A 19,341-nucleotide genomic window follows, 5' to 3' on the forward strand; every position below is an offset into this window, starting at 1 on the left:
CCCCCACTTTCCCCCTGCTCCCCCTCCTGCCCACTAGACGTCCCTTCCACCCCCACTTTCCCCCTCCTGCCCGCGAGACGTCCCCTCCACCCCCACTTTCCCCCTTGCTCCCCCTCCTGCCCGCTCGAAGAGCTTCTGCACCCCCACTTGCCCCTGCAACCCGGTGGAAGCCAAGCCATCCCTCGCTCCCACACCCCCAACTCCCCCTCGTACCTGGGTCATCCATGTGAGACATCACCCAGTTCATGGCAGCCTCCACACCGCTGTTACCAGTGTAATACACTGCCTTCCGGCAGGCCTCAATGGGGAAGCCCATCTCTGCCAGTTGGATCACCACAGACTCATCCAGTACCGGGGCTGGTGGTACAGACACAGAGGGAGACAAGGGGGAGACAGAGAGAGAGAGCGACAGCTCCGTTAACTGACGGACCTGAGGTTACACGGCCCCCCGGTCCCCACCCCTCACCCCGAGGACCACAGAGGCAGCAGTGCGGAGGCGAGACGACACCCGCTCACAGCATCCCATCGACCAAACACTGGACCGACGGTCAACGCAACGGTCAAAGGGCAGCCCCCACCCTCCCCGTTAATCACTCACCTCGAGAGGCACTGACCCCCCTCGAGTTACTCACCCCCAACCCACGACATGCACTGACCCCCCCCCACCGCAACCCAGTTACTCGCCCCCCTCAACAGACACAACCCCCCATCTCTGACAGGCACTGCCCCCCACCTGCGTTACCCACCCTCTGACAGGCAGTGCACCTCACCGCCGTCAGGGAGCACCCCCTCCTCGCCCCAATCCTCGTCATGCACGAAAACAACGGAGGGGGAGGGGGAGAGAGGGGCAGGGGGAGAGAGGGGCAGGGGGAGAGAGGGGCAGGGGGAGAGAGGGGCAGGGGGAGAGAGGGGCAGGGGGAGAGAGGGGCAGGGGGAGAGAGGGGCAGGGGGAGAGAGGGGCAGGGGGAGAGAGGGGCAGGGGGAGAGAGGGGCAGGGGGGAGAGAGGGGCAGGGGGAGAGAGGGGCAGGGGAGAGAGGGGCAGGGGGAGAGAGGGGCAGGGGGAGAGAGGGGCAGGGGGAGAGAGGGGCAGGGGGAGAGAGGGGCAGGGGGAGAGAGGGGCAGGGGAGAGAGGGGCAGGGGGAGAGAGGGGCAGGGGGAGAGAGGGGCAGGGGGAGAGAGGGGCAGGGGGAGAGAGGGGCAGGGGGAGAGAGGGGCAGGGGGAGAGAGGGGCAGGGGGAGAGAGGGGCAGGGGGAGAGAGGGGCAGGGGGAGAGAGGGGCAGGGGGAGAGAGGGGCAGGGGGAGAGAGGGCAGGGGAGAGAGGGGCAGGGGGAGAGAGGGGCAGGGGGAGAGAGGGGCAGGGGGAGAGAGGGGCAGGGGGAGAGAGGGGCAGGGGGAGAGAGGGGCAGGGGGAGAGAGGGGCAGGGGGAGAGAGGGGCAGGGGGAGAGAGGGAGGGCCGGCGGGGAAGAGGGAGAGGGAGAGAGGGAGGGCCGGCGGGGGGGGGGGGGGGGGAGAAGAGGGAGAGAGGGAGGAAGGCCGCGGGGGGGAGGGAGAGAGGGAGGGAGGGAGGGAGGGAGGGAGGCCGCGGGGGGGGGGGGGGGGGAGGAGAGAGGGATGGAGGGGGAGGGAGAGAGGGAGGGAGGGAGGCCGCGGGGGGGGAGGGAGAGAGGGAGGGAGGCCGCGGGGGGGGGGGGGGGGGGGGGGGGGGGAAGGGAGAGAGGGAGGGAGGGAGGCCGCGGGGGGGGGAGGGAGAGAGGGAGGGAGGCCGCGGGGGGGGGGGGGGGGGGGGGGGGAGGGAGGGAGTGGGGGCCAGGGACCCTTCGGTGGACCCATCGCTCCCACAGCCCGACATGCTTCACACTTCACCAGCACTCCATCGTGCCAACTGCGCTCTCCACGTCCACTTACCCTGGAAACAGGCCACAAACCGCCTCGGCCGAGAACTCGATCAATCTCCAATCACACAGACACGCGCAGGCAGCGTCGCACGCGCGTACACAGACACGCGCGGGCAGTGTCGCGCACGCACACACACACACAGACAGACACGCGCGGGCAGCGTGGCGCGCGCGCACACAGACACGCGCGGGCAGCGTGGCGCGCGCGCACACAGACACGCGCGGGCAGCGTGGCGCGCGCGCACACAGACACGCGCGGGCAGCGTGGCGCGCGCGCACACAGACACGCGCGGGCAGCGTGGCGCGCGCGCACACAGACACGCGCGGGCAGCGTGGCGCGCGCGCGCACACAGACACGCGCGGGCAGCGTCGCGCACGCACACAGACACGCGCGGGCAGCGTCGCGCACGCACACAGACACGCGCGGGCAGCGTCGCGCACGCACACAGACACGCGCGGGCAGCGTCGCGCACGCACACAGACACGCGCGGGCAGCGTCGCGCACGCACACAGACACGCGCGGGCAGCGTCACGCACGCACACAGACACGCGCGGGCAGCGTCACGCACGCACACACACACACAGACACGCGCGGGCAGACAGACACGCGCGGGCAGCGTCGCGCGCGCGCACACAGACACGCGCGGGCAGCGTCGCGCACGCACACACAGACACGCGCGGGCAGCATCAGACATCCCTGTCGAGTACAGAGACAGGTGGGAGTACAGACAAAGACACACAGACGTGGGGGCAGTGGGGTTTTGGAGAGTGGGGGATCGGAACCAAGACCCTGTATCGGGGGTCTGTCGGAGGCACGGGTCCAAGAGCCCATGGCCATTTTAGCTCGCCGAAAGCTTCAATAATCACCCCCCACCCTCCTCACTTCCCAAGGGGATCTCACTGGGTTCCCCCAGTGCCTCGCCGCAGACAACGAGCGCCGGGTGGATACTCGACCGTGGGAGGGGCCAGCTCTCGATCCTCCGCCACTCCGCCCCCCCGGCCGAGGTCATCTCAACTCTGCGCTGGTCCGAGGGGGTGGAGGCTGGCCAGCGGGAGGGAGAGGGAGAGGGAGAGGGCGGGACCCAGTTGCGAGCGGGAGGCACAGAGACAGAGAGAAGTAAGACAGAGAGAAAGCACACTAACATGTCGGAGAGGAGAAGTGGGCAGAGCAGAAGGAGTCCTCGTCGTCGTTGCCATAGAAACCAAGGCTACCTTTCGGCTCGTCCGGAGTGACCAGGGGCGGGGCGATGTCGGGCAGCTCCTCCTCTCCGGACTGCAGGCCGCCGCCTCGGAGCTGAGAGATGTCCAGCTCGTCCGGCATCTCGATCGAGACGTCTGCAACGGGAGAGAAAGAGCAGACGGTGAGGCGGCGAGGGGGGAGGGAGGGAGGGGGGGAGGGAGGGAGGGGGGGGAGGGAGGGAGGGGGGGGGAGGGGGGGGAGGGGAGGGAGGGAGGGAGGGGAGGGAGGGGGAGGGAGGGAGGGGAGGGAGCAGGCGGCGAGGGGGGAGAGAGCAGACGGTGAAAGGGGGGGGGGGGGGAAGAGAGCAGACGGTGAAAGGGGGGGAGGGGGGGGAGAGAGCAGACGGTGAAAGGGGGGGGAGGGGGGAGAGAGCAGACGGTGAGATGTGGGGGGAGGGGGGAGAGAGCAGGCGGCGAAGGGGGAGGGAGGGGGGAGAGAGCAGACGGTGAGATGGGGGGGGAGGGGGGAGAGAGCAGGCGGCGAAGGGGGAGGGAGGGGGGAGAGAGCAGGCGGCGAAGGGGAGGGAGGGGAGAGAGAGCAGGCGGCGAGGGAGGGGAGAGAGAGCAGGCGAGGAGGAGGGGAGAGAGAGCAGGCGGCGAGGGAGGGGAGAGAGAGCAGGCGGCGAGGGAGGGGAGAGAGAGCAGGCGGCGAGGGAGGGGAGAGAGAGCAGGCGGCGAGGGAGGGGAGAGAGAGCAGGCGGCGAGGGAGGGGAGAGAGAGCAGGCGGCGAGGGAGGGGAGAGAGAGCAGGCGGGGAGGGAGGGGAGAGAGAGCAGGCGGGGAGGGAGGGGAGAGAGAGCGCAGGCGGGGAGGGAGGGAGAGAGAGCAGGCGGGGAGGGAGGGGAGAGAGAGCAGGCGGGGAGGGAGGGGAGAGAGCAGGCGGGGAGGGAGGGGAGAGAGCAGGCGGGGAGGGAGGGGAGAGAGCAGGCGGGGAGGGAGGGGAGAGAGCAGGCGGGGAGGGAGGGAGAGAGCAGGCGGGGAGGGAGGGGAGAGAGCAGGCGGGGAGGGAGGGGAGAGAGCAGGCGGGGAGGGAGGGGAGAGAGCAGGCGGGGAGGGAGGGGAGAGAGCAGGCGGGGAGGGAGGGGAGAGAGCAGGCGGGGAGGGAGGGGAGAGAGCAGGCGGGGAGGGAGGGAGAGAGCAGGCGGGGAGGGAGGGGAGAGAGCAGGCGGGGAGGGAGGGGAGAGAGCAGGCGGGGAGGGAGGGGAGAGAGCAGGCGGGGAGGGAGGGGAGAGAGCAGGCGGGGAGGGAGGGGAGAGAGCAGGCGGGGAGGGAGGGGAGAGAGCAGGCGGGGAGGGAGGGGAGAGAGCAGGCGGGGAGGGAGGGGAGAGAGCAGGCGGCGAGGGGGGAGGGAGGGAGGGAGGGAGGAGGGAGGGGGGAGGGAGGGAGGGGGGAGGGAGGGAGGGAGGGAGGGAGGGAGGGGGGAGAGAGCAGACGGTGAAAGGGGGGGGGAGGGGGGAGAGAGCAGACGGTGAGATGGGGGGGGGAGGGGGGAGAGAGTAGACGGTGAAAGGGGGGGGAGGGGGGAAGAGAGCAGATGGTGAGATGGGGGGGGAGGGGGGAGATTGTAGACCGGACTCTGACGGGGAGGGGGGAGATTGTAGACCGGACTCTGACGGGGAGGGGGGAGATTGTAGACCGGACTCTGACGGGGAGGGGGGAGATTGTAGACCGGACTCTGACGGGGAGGGGGGAGATTACAGAGCGGACTCTGACGGGGAGGGGGGAGATTGTGGACCGGACTCTGACGGGGAGGGGGGAGATTGTAGACCGGACTCTGACGGGGAGGGGGGAGATTGTAGACCGGACTCTGACGGGGGAGGGGGGAGATCGCAGAGCGGACTCTGACGGGGAGGGGGGAGATTACAGAGCGGACTCTGACGGGGAGGGGGGAGATTGTAGACCGGACTCTGACGGGGAGGGGGGAGATTGTAGAGCGGACTCTGACGGGGAGGGGGGAGATTGTAGACCGGACTCTGACGGGGAGGGGGGAGATTGTAGAGCGGACTCTGACGGGGAGGGGGGAGATTGTAGACCGGACTCTGACGGGGAGGGGGGAGATTGTAGACCGGACTCTGACGGGGAGGGGGGAGATTACAGAGCGGACTCTGACGGGGAGGGGGGAGATCGCAGAGCGGACTCTGACGGGGAGGGGGGAGATTGTAGACCGGACTCTGACGGGGAGGGGGGAGATTGTAGACCGGACTCTGACGGGGAGGGGGGAGATTGTAGACCGGACTCTGACGGGGAGGGGGGAGATTGTAGACCGGACTCTGACGGGGAGGGGGGAGATTGTAGACCGGACTCTGACGGGGAGGGGGGAGATTGTAGACCGGACTCTGACGGGGAGGGGGGAGATTGTAGACCGGACTCTGACGGGGAGGGGGGAGATTGTAGACCGGACTCTGACGGGGAGGGGGGAGATTGTAGACCGGACTCTGACGGGGAGGGGGGAGATTGTAGACCGGACTCTGACGGGGGAGGGGGGAGATCGTGGACCGGACTCTGACGGGGAGGGGGGAGATCGCAGAGCGGACTCTGACGGGGAGGGGGGAGATTGTGGACCGGACTCTGACGGGGAGGGGGGAGATTGTAGACCGGACTCTGACGGGGAGGGGGGAGATTGTAGAGCGGACTCTGACGGGGAGGGGGGAGATCGTAGACCGGACTCTGACGGGGAGGGGGGAGATTGTAGACCGGACTCTGACGGGGGAGGGGGGAGATTGTAGACCGGACTCTGACGGGGAGGGGGGAGATTGTAGACCGGACTCTGACGGGGGAGGGGGGAGATCGCAGAGCGGACTCTGACGGGGAGGGGGGGAGATTGTAGAGCGGACTCTGACGGGGGAGGGGGGAGATTACAGACCGGACTCTGACGGGGAGGGGGGAGATTACAGACCGGACTCTGACGGGGAGGGGGGAGATTACAGACCGGACTCTGACGGGGAGGGGGGAGATTGTAGAGCGGACTCTGACGGGGAGGGGGGAGATTGTAGAGCGGACTCTGACGGGGAGGGGGGAGATTGTAGAGCGGACTCTGACGGGGAGGGGGGAGATTGTGGACCGGACTCTGACGGGGAGGGGGGAGATTGTAGACCGGACTCTGACGGGGAGGGGGGAGATTGTAGACCGGACTCTGACGGGGAGGGGGGAGATTGTAGACCGGACTCTGACGGGGAGGGGGGAGATTGTAGAGCGGACTCTGACGGGGAGAGGGGAGATCGCAGAGCGGACTCTGACGGGGAGGGGGGAGATTGTGGACCGGACTCTGACGGGGAGGGGGGAGATCGTAGACCGGACTCTGACGGGGAGGGGGGAGATCGTAGACCGGACTCTGACGGGGAGGGGGGAGATCGTAGACCGGACTCTGACGGGGGAGGGGGGAGATTACAGAGCGGACTCTGACGGGGAGGGGGGAGATTGTGGACCGGACTCTGACGGGGAGGGGGGGATACTATTCTCGCTGACATGGGGGAAGTGGGGTGGGGGGGGCGGCGAAGTGGGCGGATGGAGAGAGCTGACCGGACGGCGGGAGCAGGAGGGGTGCATTGTGGATGGGGGAAAAGGACTGGCCAACAGGCCCAGGACCCTGCCCCCACCCCCCCCCCCACTCGTCCCCCATAAAGCCGCAGGCTCTCACCCAGTTTCTTTGGCACCCAGTCCAGTCCGAAGGTGAATTTCTTGATCTGGATCACGAGATAGTCGGGAAACGAGGCAAATCGGGTCTTCCTGAGGAGAGACAGAGTGCCCTGGTTATTGACGGGACCCAGGCATCCACCCACCCACTCACCCACCCTCTGGGGCAGCCTGTGCTCACCCGAACAGGGAGACGGGGCCTCGGTTTAACATCCCCCCCCTGAACAGGGAGACGGGGCCTCGGTTTAACATCCCCCCCCCTGAACAGGGAGACGGGGCCTCGGTTTAACATCCCCCCTGAACAGGGAGACGGGGCCTCGGTTTAACATCCCCCCCCCTGAACAGGGAGACGGGGCCTCGGTTTAACATCCCCCCCTGAACAGGGAGACGGGGCCTCGGTTTAACATCCCCCCCCTGAACAGGGAGACGGGGCCTCGGTTTAACATCCCCCCTGAACAGGGAGACGGGGCCTCGGTTTAACATCCCCCCCTGAACAGGGAGACGGGGCCTCGGTTTAACATCCCCCCCTGAACAGGGAGACGGGGCCTCGGTTTAACATCCCCCCCTGAACAGGGAGACGGGGCCTCGGTTTAACATCCCCCCCTGAACAGGGAGACGGGGCCTCGGTTTAACATCCACCCCCCCCTGAACAGGGAGACGGGGCCTCGGTTTAACATCCCCCCCTGAACAGGGAGACGGGGCCTCGGTTTAACATCCCCCCCCTGAACAGGGAGACGGGGCCTCGGTTTAACATCCCCCCCCTGAACAGGGAGACGGGGCCTCGGTTTAACATCCCCCCCTGAACAGGGAGAGGGTTTAACATCCCCCCCCTGAACGGGGAGAGGGTTTAACATCCCCCCCCCCTGAACGGGGAGAGGGTTTAACATCCCCCCCCCCTGAACGGGGAGAGGGTTTAACATCCCCGGGAGAGGGGGCCGGGCGGAGGGTCTGCGAGACTCACGTACTTGACGGCCACTGACTTGGCGAGGAGGGCCGTGCTCCAAAAGTCGTCCACCTGCTCGGGTTCGGAGTAGGCCTCCAGGCAGGACTCGAAGGGGATCTTGGCTCTCACCATCTCCAGCAGCGGAGTTTTCTCCGCCTCCGCCTCCTGCTTCTTCACCTCGTACTCCGCCAGTTCGTCTGGAAAAAAAGGGCAAGGGGGGGTGGGGGGGGCGTCAGATCGATCCGTACCACCTCGCCCACTGTACCCCCAACCCCAGCACCCGCCCTGCGCCCCCCAAACCCCGCGTCCGCCCTGCGCCCGCCACGATCCCCGCACCCGCCCTGCGCCCTCCCCAATCCCAGCGCCCGCCCTGCGGCTCCCCCAATCCCTGCGCCCGCCCTGCGGCCCCCCAAACCCCGCGCCCGCCCTGCGCCCGCCACGATCCCCGCACCCGCCCTGCGCCCTCCCCAATCCCAGCGCCCGCCCTGCGGCTCCCCCAATCCCTGCGCCCGCCCTGCGGCCCCCCAAACCCCGCGCCCGCCCTGCGCCCGCCACGATCCCCGCACCCGCCCTGCGCCCTCCCCAATCCCAGCGCCCGCCCTGCGGCTCCCCCAATCCCTGCGCCCGCCCTGCGGCCCCCCACAATCCCCGCGCCCGCCCTGCGGCCCCCACAATCCCCGCGCCCGCCCTGCGGCCCCCCACAATCCCCGCGCCCGCCCTGCGGCCCCCCCAATCCCTGCGCCCGCCCTGCGGCCCCCCCCAAACCCCGTGCCCGCCCTGCGGCCCCCCCAATCCCAGCGCCCGCCCTGCGGCCCCCCACAATCCCCGCACCCGCCCTGCGCCCCCCAATCCCCACGCCCAGCCTGCGCCCCCCCCATCCTAGCGGCCACCCTGCGTCCCCCCCATCCCAGCGCCCGCCCTGCGGCCCCCCACAATCCCCGCGCCCGCCCTGCGCCCCCCAATCCCCACGCCCGCCCTGCGGCCCCCCCAAGCCCCGCGCCCGCCCTGCGGCCCCAAACCCCGTGCCCGCCCTGCGGCCCCCCCCAATCCCAGCGCCCCGCCCTGCGGCCCCCAATCCCCACGCCCAGCCTGCGCCCCCCCATCCTAGCGGCCGCCCTGCGTCCCCCCCATCCCAGCGCCCGCCCTGCGGCCCCCCACAATCCCCGCGCCCGCCCTGCGCCCCCCAATCCCCACGCCCGCCCTGCGGCCCCCCCCAATCCCCGCCCCCGCCAATCCCCGCGCCCGCCCTGCGCCTCCCCAACCCCAGCGCCCGCCCTGCGCCCCCCAATCCCCACGCCCAGCCTGCGCCCCCCCATCCTAGCGGCCACCCTGCGTCCCCCCAATCCCCGCGCCCACCCTGCACCCCCCCAATCCCCGCATCCATCCAACACCCCAACCCCCCCACCAGTTGAGGTCAGCTGACTCAGCACCGGTTGGAGGGCGGCATGGAGCCCGGGATTGGGGGGGGGGGGGGCGGGGGGTGGGGGAGAACAGAGCCCCGGTCCCTCCCGGCCGTTGGGAACGGGCGGATTATTTGCCAGCCCCCCCCCACTCCGCTCTCACCTTTATTGACGGCCGCTTCCATGGGGACGGGGAGCTGCATGATGTAGTCGACCCGCTGCGTGTATTTCACTTTGCCGGACGCCAGGCAGTTAATCCTCTCCTCCACCAGGAAGCGGAAGGCTTCGTTGGGATTCTCCGAGCTCCGGCAATTCCTCTGGAGGCGCAGGGAACAAACGTTAGCCCACATCCCCGGAACGGGACCAGGGAAGACGGGAGATGCCGGGGCCGCTGCTCTCCGTCGAGCGGGGAAGGTTACCAGGTTCAATTGAGGTGTTCGGAATTACCAGGGGTCTTGACGGCAGCGAATAACGCAAGAAAAAAGGGAGCAGGAGGAGGCCATTCGGCCCCTCGAGCCTGCTCCGCCATTCAATCAGATCGTGGCTGATCTTTGGCCTCAACTCAACTTTCCCGCCTGATTCCCGTATCCCTCGATAAATACTGAGAAAGGAAATATTTACAGGGTGAAGGGGGGGGAAGAGGGACTCATTGGGCAGCCCACAGAGAGCGGGCACAGACACGAGGGGCTGCATGGCCTCCTTCTGCGATGTGTGATCTCAGAGACACTGAACGAGCCAGCACTTCGACAGAGCAAGTTAGAGTTTCTGTGTGGGGGCAGTTTGGGGATTGACACAGGGCGATGGGGAGATGGCGGGGCAGTGGGATTAGTTTGGGGATTGATACAGGGCTATGGGGAGAGAGCAGGGCAGTGGGATTAGTTTGGGGATTGATACAGAGGCAATGGGGAGAGAGCAGGGCAGTGGGATTAGTTTGGGGATTGATACAGAGGCAATGGGGAGAGAGCAGGGCAGTGGGATCAGTTTGGGGATTGATACAGGGGGTATGGGGAGAGGGTGGGGCAGTGGGTTTAGTTTGGGGATTGATACAGGGCTGTGGAGAGAGAGTGGGGCAGTGGGATTAGTTTGGGGATTGATACAGGGCCATGGGGAGAGAGCGGGGATTTGTTTGGGGATCGATACAGGGCGATGGGGAGAGAGCGGGGGCAGTGGGATTAGTTTGGGGATCGATACAGGGCTATGGGGAGAGAGCGGGGCAGTGGGATTAGTTTGGGGATTGATACAGGGCTGTGGAGAGAGAGCGGGGCAGTGGGATTAGTTTGGGGATTGATGCAGGGCTTTGGGGAGAGAGCGGGGCAGTGGGATTAGTTTGGGGATTGATACAGGGCTATGGGGAGAGAGCGGGGATTTGTTTGGGGATCGATACAGGGCTATGGGGAGAGAGCGGGGGCAGTGGGATCAGTTTGGGGATTGACACAGGGGCTATGGGGAGAGAGTGGGGCAGTGGGATTAGTTTGGGGGTTGATACAGGGCTATGGGGAGAGAGTGGGGCAGTGGGATTAGTTTGGGGATTGATGCAGGGCTTTGGGGAGAGAGCGGGGCAGTGGGATTAGTTTGGGGATTGATACAGGGCTATGGGGAGAGAGCGGGGATTTGTTTGGGGATCGATACAGGGCTATGGGGAGAGAGCGGGGGCAGTGGGATCAGTTTGGGGATTGATACAGGGGCTATGGGGAGAGAGTGGGGCAGTGGGATTAGTTTGGGGGTTGATACAGGGCTATGGGGAGAGAGTGGGGCAGTGGGATTAGTTTGGGGATTGATACAGGGCTATGGGGAGATGGCAGGGCAGTGGGATTAGTTTGGGGTTTGATACAGGGGCTATGGGGAGAGAGTGGGGCAGTGGGATTAGTTTGGGGGTTGATACAGGGCTATGGGGAGATGGCAGGGCAGTGGGATTAGTTTGGGGTTTGATACAGGGCTACGGAGAGAGAGCGGGGCAGTGGGATAAGTTTGGGGATTGATGCAGGGGCTATGGGGAGGGAGCGGGGCAGTGGGATTAATTTGGGGATTGATACAGGGCTATGGGGAGAGCGCGGGGATTATTTTGGGGATCGATACAGGGCTATGGGGAGTGCGCGGGGGCAGTGGGATTAGTTTGGGGATCGATACAGGGCTATGGAGAGAGAGCAGGGCAGTGGGATTAGTTTGGGGATTGATACAGGGGCTATGGGGAGAGAGCGGGGCAGTGGGATTAATTTGGGGATTGATACAGGGCTATGGGGAGAGAGCGGGGGCAGTGGGATTAGTTGGGATGGATACAGGGCTATGGGGAGAGAGCGGGGGCAGTGGGAATAGTTTGGGGATCGATACAGGGCTTTGGGGAGAGAGCGGGGCAGTGGGATTAGTTTGGGGATTGATACACAGTTGTGGAGAGAGAGCGGGGCAGTGGGATTAGTTTGGGGATCGATTCAGGGCTATGGGGAGAGAGCGGGGGCAGTGGGATTAGTTTTGGGATTGATGCAGGGCTTTGGGGAGAGAGCGGGGCAGTGGGATTAGTTTGGGATTGATACAGGGCTGTGTGGACAGAGCAGGGATTAGTTTGGGAATTGATACAGGGCTGTCGGGAGAGAGCGAGGCAGTGGGATCAGTTTGGGGGTTGATACAGGGCGATGGGGAGAGAGCGGGGCAGTGGGATTAGTTTGGGGATTGATGCAGGGCTTTGGGGAGAGAGCGGGGCAGTGGGATTAGTTTGGGGATTGATACAGGGCTATGGGGAGAGAGCGGGGGCAGTGGGATCAGTTTGGGGGTTGATACAGGGGCTATGGGGAGAGAGTGGGGCAGTGGGATTAGTTTGGGGATTGATACAGGGCGATGGGGAGAGAGCGGGGCAGTGGGATTAGTTTGGGGATTGATGCAGGGCTTTGGGGAGAGAGCGGGGCAGTGGGATTAGTTTGGGGATTGATACAGGGCTATGGGGAGAGAGCGAGGGCAGTGGGATTAGTTTGGGGATTGATACAGGGCTGTGGAGAGAGAGCGGGGGCAGTGGGATCAGTTTGGGGGTTGATACAGGGGCTATGGGGAGAGCGCGGGGCAGTGGGATTAGTTTGGGGATTGATACAGGGTTATGGGGAGAGAGCAGGGATTAGTTTGGGGATTGATGCAGGGCTTTGGGGAGAGAGCAGGGCAGTGGGATCAGTTTGGGGATTGATACAGGGGGTATGGGGAGAGAGTGGGGCAGTGGGTTTAGTTTGGGGATTGATACAGGGCTGTGGAGAGAGAGCAGGGCAGTGGGATCAGTTTGGGGATTGATTCAGGGCGATGGGGAGAGAGTGGGGCAGTGGGATTACTTTGGGGATTGATACAGGGCCATGGGGAGAGAGCGGGGATTTGTTTGGGGATCGATACAGGGCTATGGGGAGAGAGCGGGGGCAGTGGGATTAGTTTGGGGATCGATACAGGGCTATGGGGAGAGAGCGGGGCAGTGGGATTAGTTTGGGGATTGATACAGGGCTGTGGAGAGAGAGCGGGGCAGTGGGATTAGTTTGGGGATTGATGCAGGGCTTTGGGGAGAGAGTGGGGCAGTGGGTTTAGTTTGGGGATTGATACAGGGCTGTGGAGAGAGAGCGGGGCAGTGGGATCAGTTTGGGGATTGATTCAGGGCGATGGGGAGAGAGTGGGGCAGTGGGATTAGTTTGGGGATTGATACAGGGCCATGGGGAGAGAGCGGGGATTTGTTTGGGGATCGATACAGGGCTATGGGGAGAGAGCGGGGGCAGTGGGATTAGTTTGGGGATCGATACAGGGCTATGGGGAGAGAGCGGGGCAGTGGGATTAGTTTGGGGATTGATACAGGGCTGTGGAGAGAGAGCGGGGCAGTGGGATTAGTTTGGGGATTGATACAGGGCTATGGGGAGAGAGCGGGGCAGTGGGATTAGTTTGGGGATTGATACACAGCTGTGGAGAGAGAGCGGGGCAGTGGGATTAGTTTGGGGATCGATACAGGGCTATGGGGAGAGAGCGGGGCAGTGGGATTAGTTTGGGGATTGATACACAGCTGTGGAGAGAGAGCGGGGCAGTGGGATTAGTTTGGGGATCGATACAGGGCTATGGGGAGAGAGCGGGGGCAGTGGGATTAGTTTGGGGATTGATGCAGGGCGATGGGGAGTGCGCGGGGGCAGTGGGATTAGTTTGGGGATTGATGCAGGGCTTTGGGGAGAGAGCGGGGGCAGTGGGATTAGTTTGGGATTGATACAGGGCTGTGGGGACAGAGCAGGGATTCGTTTGGGAATTGATACAGGGCTGTCGGGAGAGAGCGAGGCAGTGGGATCAGTTTGGGCGTTGATACAGGGGCTGTGGGGAGAGAGCAGGGCAGTGGGATTAGTTTGGGGATTGATACAGGGGCTGTGGGGAGAGAGCAGGGCAGTGGGATTAATTTGGGGATTGATACAGGGCTATGGGGAGAGAGCAGGGCAGTGGGATCAGTTTGGGGATTGATACAGGGGGTATGGGGAGAGAGTGGGGCAGTGGGTTTAGTTTGGGGATTGATACAGGGCTGTGGAGAGAGAGCGGGGCAGTGGGATCAGTTTGGGGATTGATTCAGGGCGATGGGGAGAGAGTGGGGCAGTGGGATTAATTTGGGGATTGATACAGGGCCATGGGGAGAGAGCGGGGCAGTGGGATTTGTTTGGGGATCGATACAGGGCTATGGGGAGAGAGCGGGGGCAGTGGGATTAGTTTGGGGATCGATACAGGGCTATGGGAGAGAGCGGGGGCAGAGGGATTCGTTTGGGGATCGATACAGGGCGATGGGGAGAGAGCGGGGGCAGTGGGATTAGTTTGGGGATTGATACAGGGGCTATGGGGAGAGAGCGGGGCAGTGGGATTTGTTTGGGGATCGATACAGGGCTATGGGGAGAGAGCGGGGGCAGTGGGATTAGTTTGGGGATCGATACAGGGCTATGGGGAGAGAGCGGGGCAGTGGGATTAGTTTGGGGATTGATACAGGGCTGTGGAGAGAGAGCGGGGCAGTGGGATTCGTTTGGGGATCGATACAGGGCTATGGGGAGAGAGCGGGGCAGTGGGATTAGTTTGGGGATTGATACAGGGCCATGGGGAGAGAGTGGGGCAGTGGGATTAGTTTGGGGATTGATCCAGGGGCTATGGGGAGGGAGCGGGGCAGTGGGATTAGTTTGGGGATTGATCCAGGGGCTATGGGGAGGGAGCGGGGCAGTGGGATCAGTTTGGGATTGATACAGGGCTATGGGGAGAGAGTGGGGCAGTGGGATTAATTTGGGGATTGACAGGGCTTTGGGGAGAGAGCGGGGATTAATTTGGGGATCGATACAGAGCAATGGGGAGAGAGCGGTGGCAGTGGGATTAGTTTGGGGATTGATGCAGGGCTTTGGGGAGAGAGTGGGGCAGTGGGTTTAGTTTGGGGATTGATACAGGGCTGTGGAGAGAGAGCGGGGCAGTGGGATCAGTTTGGGGATTGATTCAGGGCGATGGGGAGAGAGTGGGGCAGTGGGATTAGTTTGGGGATTGATACAGGGCCATGGGGAGAGAGCGGGGATTTGTTTGGGGATCGATACAGGGCTATGGGGAGAGAGCGGGGGCAGTGGGATTAGTTTGGGGATCGATACAGGGCTATGGGGAGAGAGCGGGGCAGTGGGATTAGTTTGGGGATTGATACAGGGCTGTGGAGAGAGAGCGGGGCAGTGGGATTAGTTTGGGGATTGATACAGGGCTATGGGGAGAGAGCGGGGCAGTGGGATTAGTTTGGGGATTGATACACAGCTGTGGAGAGAGAGCGGGGCAGTGGGATTAGTTTGGGGATCGATACAGGGCTATGGGGAGAGAGCGGGGCAGTGGGATTAGTTTGGGGATTGATACACAGCTGTGGAGAGAGAGCGGGGCAGTGGGATTAGTTTGGGGATCGATACAGGGCTATGGGGAGAGAGCGGGGGCAGTGGGATTAGTTTGGGGATTGATGCAGGGCTATGGGGAGTGCGCGGGGGCAGTGGGATTAGTTTGGGGATTGATGCAGGGCTTTGGGGAGAGAGCGGGGGCAGTGGGATTAGTTTGGGATTGATACAGGGCTGTGGGGACAGAGCAGGGATTCGTTTGGGAATTGATACAGGGCTGTCGGGAGAGAGCGAGGCAGTGGGATCAGTTTGGGCGTTGATACAGGGGCTGTGGGGAGAGAGCAGGGCAGTGGGATTAGTTTGGGGATTGATACAGGGGCTGTGGGGAGAGAGCAGGGCAGTGGGATTAATTTGGGGATTGATACAGGGCTATGGGGAGAGAGCAGGGCAGTGGGATCAGTTTGGGGATTGATACAGGGGGTATGGGGAGAGAGTGGGGCAGTGGGTTTAGTTTGGGGATTGATACAGGGCTGTGGAGAGAGAGCGGGGCAGTGGGATCAGTTTGGGGATTGATTCAGGGCGATGGGGAGAGAGTGGGGCAGTGGGATTAATTTGGGGATTGATACAGGGCCATGGGGAGAGAGCGGGGCAGTGGGATTTGTTTGGGGATCGATACAGGGCTATGGGGAGAGAGCGGGGGCAGTGGGATTAGTTTGGGGATCGATACAGGGCTATGGGGAGAGAGCGGGGGCAGAGGGATTCGTTTGGGGATCGATACAGGGCTATGGGGAGAGAGCGGGGGCAGTGGGATTAGTTTGGGGATTGATACAGGGGCTATGGGGAGAGAGCGGGGCAGTGGGATTTGTTTGGGGATCGATACAGGGCTATGGGGAGAGAGCGGGGGCAGTGGGATTAGTTTGGGGATCGATACAGGGCTATGGGGAGAGAGCGGGGCAGTGGGATTAGTTTGGGGATTGATACAGGGCTGTGGAGAGAGAGCGGGGCAGTGGGATTCGTTTGGGGATCGATACAGGGCTATGGGGAGAGAGCGGGGCAGTGGGATTAGTTTGGGGATTGATACAGGGCCATGGGGAGAGAGTGGGGCAGTGGGATTAGTTTGGGGATTGATCCAGGGGCTATGGGGAGGGAGCGGGGCAGTGGGATTAGTTTGGGGATTGATCCAGGGGCTATGGGGAGGGAGCGGGGCAGTGGGATCAGTTTGGGATTGATACAGGGCTATGGGGAGAGAGTGGGGCAGTGGGATTAATTTGGGGATTGACAGGGCTTTGGGGAGAGAGCGGGGATTAATTTGGGGATCGATACAGAGCAATGGGGAGAGAGCGGTGGCAGTGGGATTAGTTTGGGGATTGATCCAGGGGCGATGGGGAGGGAGCGGGGCAGTGGGATAAATTTGGGGATTGATACAGGGCTATGGGGAGAGAGCGTGGATTTGTTTGGGGATCGATACAGGGCGATGGGGAGAGAGCGGGGGCAGTGGGATTAGTTTGGGGATCGATACAGGGCTATGGGGAGAGAGCGGGGGCAGTGGGAATAGTTTGGGGATCGATACAGGGCTATGGGGAGAGCTGGGCAGTGGGATTAGTTTGGGGATTGATACACAGCTGTGGAGAGAGAGCGGGGCAGTGGGATTAGTTTGGGGATCGATACAGGGCTATGGGGAGAGAGCGGGGGCAGTGGGATTAGTTTGGGATTGATACAGGGCTGTGGGGACAGAGCAGGGATTAGTTTGGGAATTGATACAGGGCTGTCGGGAGAGAGCGAGGCAGTGGGATCAGTTTGGGGGTTGATACAGGGGCTATAGGGAGAGAGCGGGGCAGTGGGATTAGTTTGGGGATTGATACAGGGCTATGGGGAGAGAGCGGGGGCAGTGGGATTAGTTTGGGATTGATACAGGGCTGTGGGGACAGAGCAGGGACTAGTTTGGGGATTGATACAGGGCGATGGGGAGAGAGCGGGGCAGTGGGATTAGTTTGGGGATTGATGCAGGGCTTTGGGGAGAGAGCGGGGCAGTGGGATTAGTTTGGGGATTGATACAGGGCTATGGGGAGAGAGCGAGGGCAGTGGGATTAGTTTGGGGATTGATACAGGGCTGTGGAGAGAGAGCGGGGGCAGTGGGATCAGTTTGGGGGTTGATACAGGGGCTGTGGGGAGAGCGCGGGGCAGTGGGATTAGTTTGGGGATTGATACAGGGTTATGGGGAGAGAGCAGGGATTAGTTTGGGGATTGATGCAGGGCTTTGGGGAGAGAGCGGGGCAGTGGGATTAGTTTGGGGATTGATACAGGGGGTATGGGGAGAGAGTGGGGCAGTGGGTTTAGTTTGGGGATTGATACAGGGCTGTGGAGAGAGAGCGGGGCAGTGGGATCAGTTTGGGGATTGATTCAGGGCGATGGGGAGAGAGTGGGGCAGTGGGATTAGTTTGGGGATTGATACAGGGCCATGGGGAGAGAGCGGGGATTTGTTTGGGGATCGATACAGGGCTATGGGGAGAGAGCGGGGGCAGTGGGATTAGTTTGGGGATCGATACAGGGCTATGGGGAGAGAGCGGGGCAGTGGGATTAGTTTGGGGATTGATACAGGGCTGTGGAGAGAGAGCGGGGCAGTGGGATTAGTTTGGGGATTGATACAGGGCTGTGGAGAGAGAGCGGGGCAGTGGGATTAGTTTGGGGATTGATGCAGGGCTTTGGGGAGAGAGCGGGGCAGTGGGATTAGTTTGGGGATTGATACACAGCTGTGGAGAGAGAGCGGGGCAGTGGGATTAGTTTGGGGATCGATACAGGGCTATGGGGAGAGAGCGGGGGCAGTGGGATTAGTTTTGGGATTGATACAGGGCTGTGGAGAGAGAGCGGGGCAGTGGGATTAGTTTGGGGATTGATGCAGGGCTTTGGGGAGAGAGTGGGGCAGTGGGATCAGTTTGGGATTGATACAGGGCTGTGGGGACAGAGCAGGGCAGTGGGATTAGTTTGGGGATTGATACAGGGGCTGTGGGGAGAGAGCAGGGCAGTGGGATCAGTTTGGGGATTGATACAGGGGGTATGGGGAGAGAGTGGGGCAGTGGGATTAATTTGGGGATTGATACAGGGCCATGGGGAGAGAGCGGGGATTTGTTTGGGGATCGATACAGTGCTATGGGGAGAGAGCGGGGGCAGTGGGATTAGTTTGGGGATCGATACAGGGCTATGGGGAGAGAGCGGGGCAGTGGGATTAGTTTGGGGATTGATTCAGGGCTGTGGAGAGGGAGCGGGGCAGTGAGATTCGTTTGGGGATTGATACAGGGCTATGGGGAGAGAGTGGGGCAGTGGGATTAATTTGGGGATTGATACAGGGCTATGGGGAGAGAGTGGGGCAGTGGGATTAGTTTGGGGATTGATACAGGGCTATGGTGAGAGAGTGGGGCAGTGGGATTAATTTGGGGATTGACACAGGGCTTTGGGGAGAGAGCGGGGATTAGTTTGGGGATCGATACAGAGCTATGGGGAGAGAGCGGTGGCAGTGGGATTAATTTGGGGATTGATACAGGGCTATGGGGAGAGAGCGGGGATTTGTTTGGGGATCGATACAGGGCGATGGGGAGAGAGCGGGGGCAGTGGGATTAGTTTGGGGATCGATACAGGGCTATGGGGAGAGAGCGGGGGCAGTGGGATTAGTTTGGGGATTGATGCAGGGCTTTGCAGAGAGAGCGGGGCAGTGGGATTAGTTTGGGGATTGATAAACAGCTGTGGAGAGAGAGCGGGGCAGTGGGATTAGTTTGGGGATCGATACAGGGCTCTGGGGAGAGAGCGGGGGCAGTGGGATTAGTTTGGGATTGATACAGGGCTGTGGGGAGAGAGCGGGGCAGTGGGATTAGTTTGGGGATTGATACAGGGTTATGGGGAGAGAGCAGGGACTAGTTTCGGGATTGATACAGGGCGATGGGGAGAGAGCGGGGCAGTGGGATTAGTTTGGGGATTGATGCAGGGCTATGGGGAGAGAGCGGGGCAGTGGGATTAGTTTGGGGATTGATACAGGGCTATGGGGAGAGAGCGAGGGCAGTGTGATTAGTTTGGGGATTGATACAGGGCTGTGGAGAGAGAGCGGGGGCAGTGGGATCAGTTTGGGATTGATACAGGGCGATGGGGAGAGAGTGGGGCAGTTGGATTAATTTGGGGATTGATACAGGGCTGTGGAGAGAGAGCGGGGGCAGTGGGATCAGTTTGGGATTGATACAGGGCGATGGGGAGAGAGCGGGGATTTGTTTGGGGATCGATACAGGGCTCTGGGGAGAGAGCGGGGGCAGTGGGATTAGTTTGGGGATCGATACAGGGCTGTGGGGAGAGAGCGGGGCAGTGGGATTAGTTTGGGGATTGATACAGGGCCATGGGGAGAGAGTGGGGCAGTGGGATTAATTTGGG

The 19,341-nt window shown here is 63.0% G+C and overlaps 1 protein-coding gene across 1 annotated transcript in view; it reads right to left on the bottom strand.

Moving 5' to 3' along the window:
* Positions 1-213: 213 nt before the first annotated feature.
* The window catches only part of LOC137308400 (ubiquitin carboxyl-terminal hydrolase 5-like), a gene marked incomplete at both ends in the record, with an annotated part of 43,662 nt that continues 24,534 nt past the window's right edge, over positions 214-19,341 (bottom strand). The window contains 5 exons of the mRNA XM_067977144.1: positions 214-357; positions 3,042-3,233; positions 6,774-6,862; positions 7,735-7,909; positions 9,276-9,429. Of these exons, the coding sequence (XP_067833245.1) occupies positions 214-357; positions 3,042-3,233; positions 6,774-6,862; positions 7,735-7,909; positions 9,276-9,429 (754 nt within the window). The remainder of the gene's footprint in view (positions 358-3,041; positions 3,234-6,773; positions 6,863-7,734; positions 7,910-9,275; positions 9,430-19,341) is intronic.

Source organism: Heptranchias perlo, unplaced genomic scaffold (genome assembly GCF_035084215.1).
Source record: "Heptranchias perlo isolate sHepPer1 unplaced genomic scaffold, sHepPer1.hap1 HAP1_SCAFFOLD_1297, whole genome shotgun sequence".
NCBI lineage: Eukaryota > Metazoa > Chordata > Chondrichthyes > Hexanchiformes > Hexanchidae > Heptranchias > Heptranchias perlo.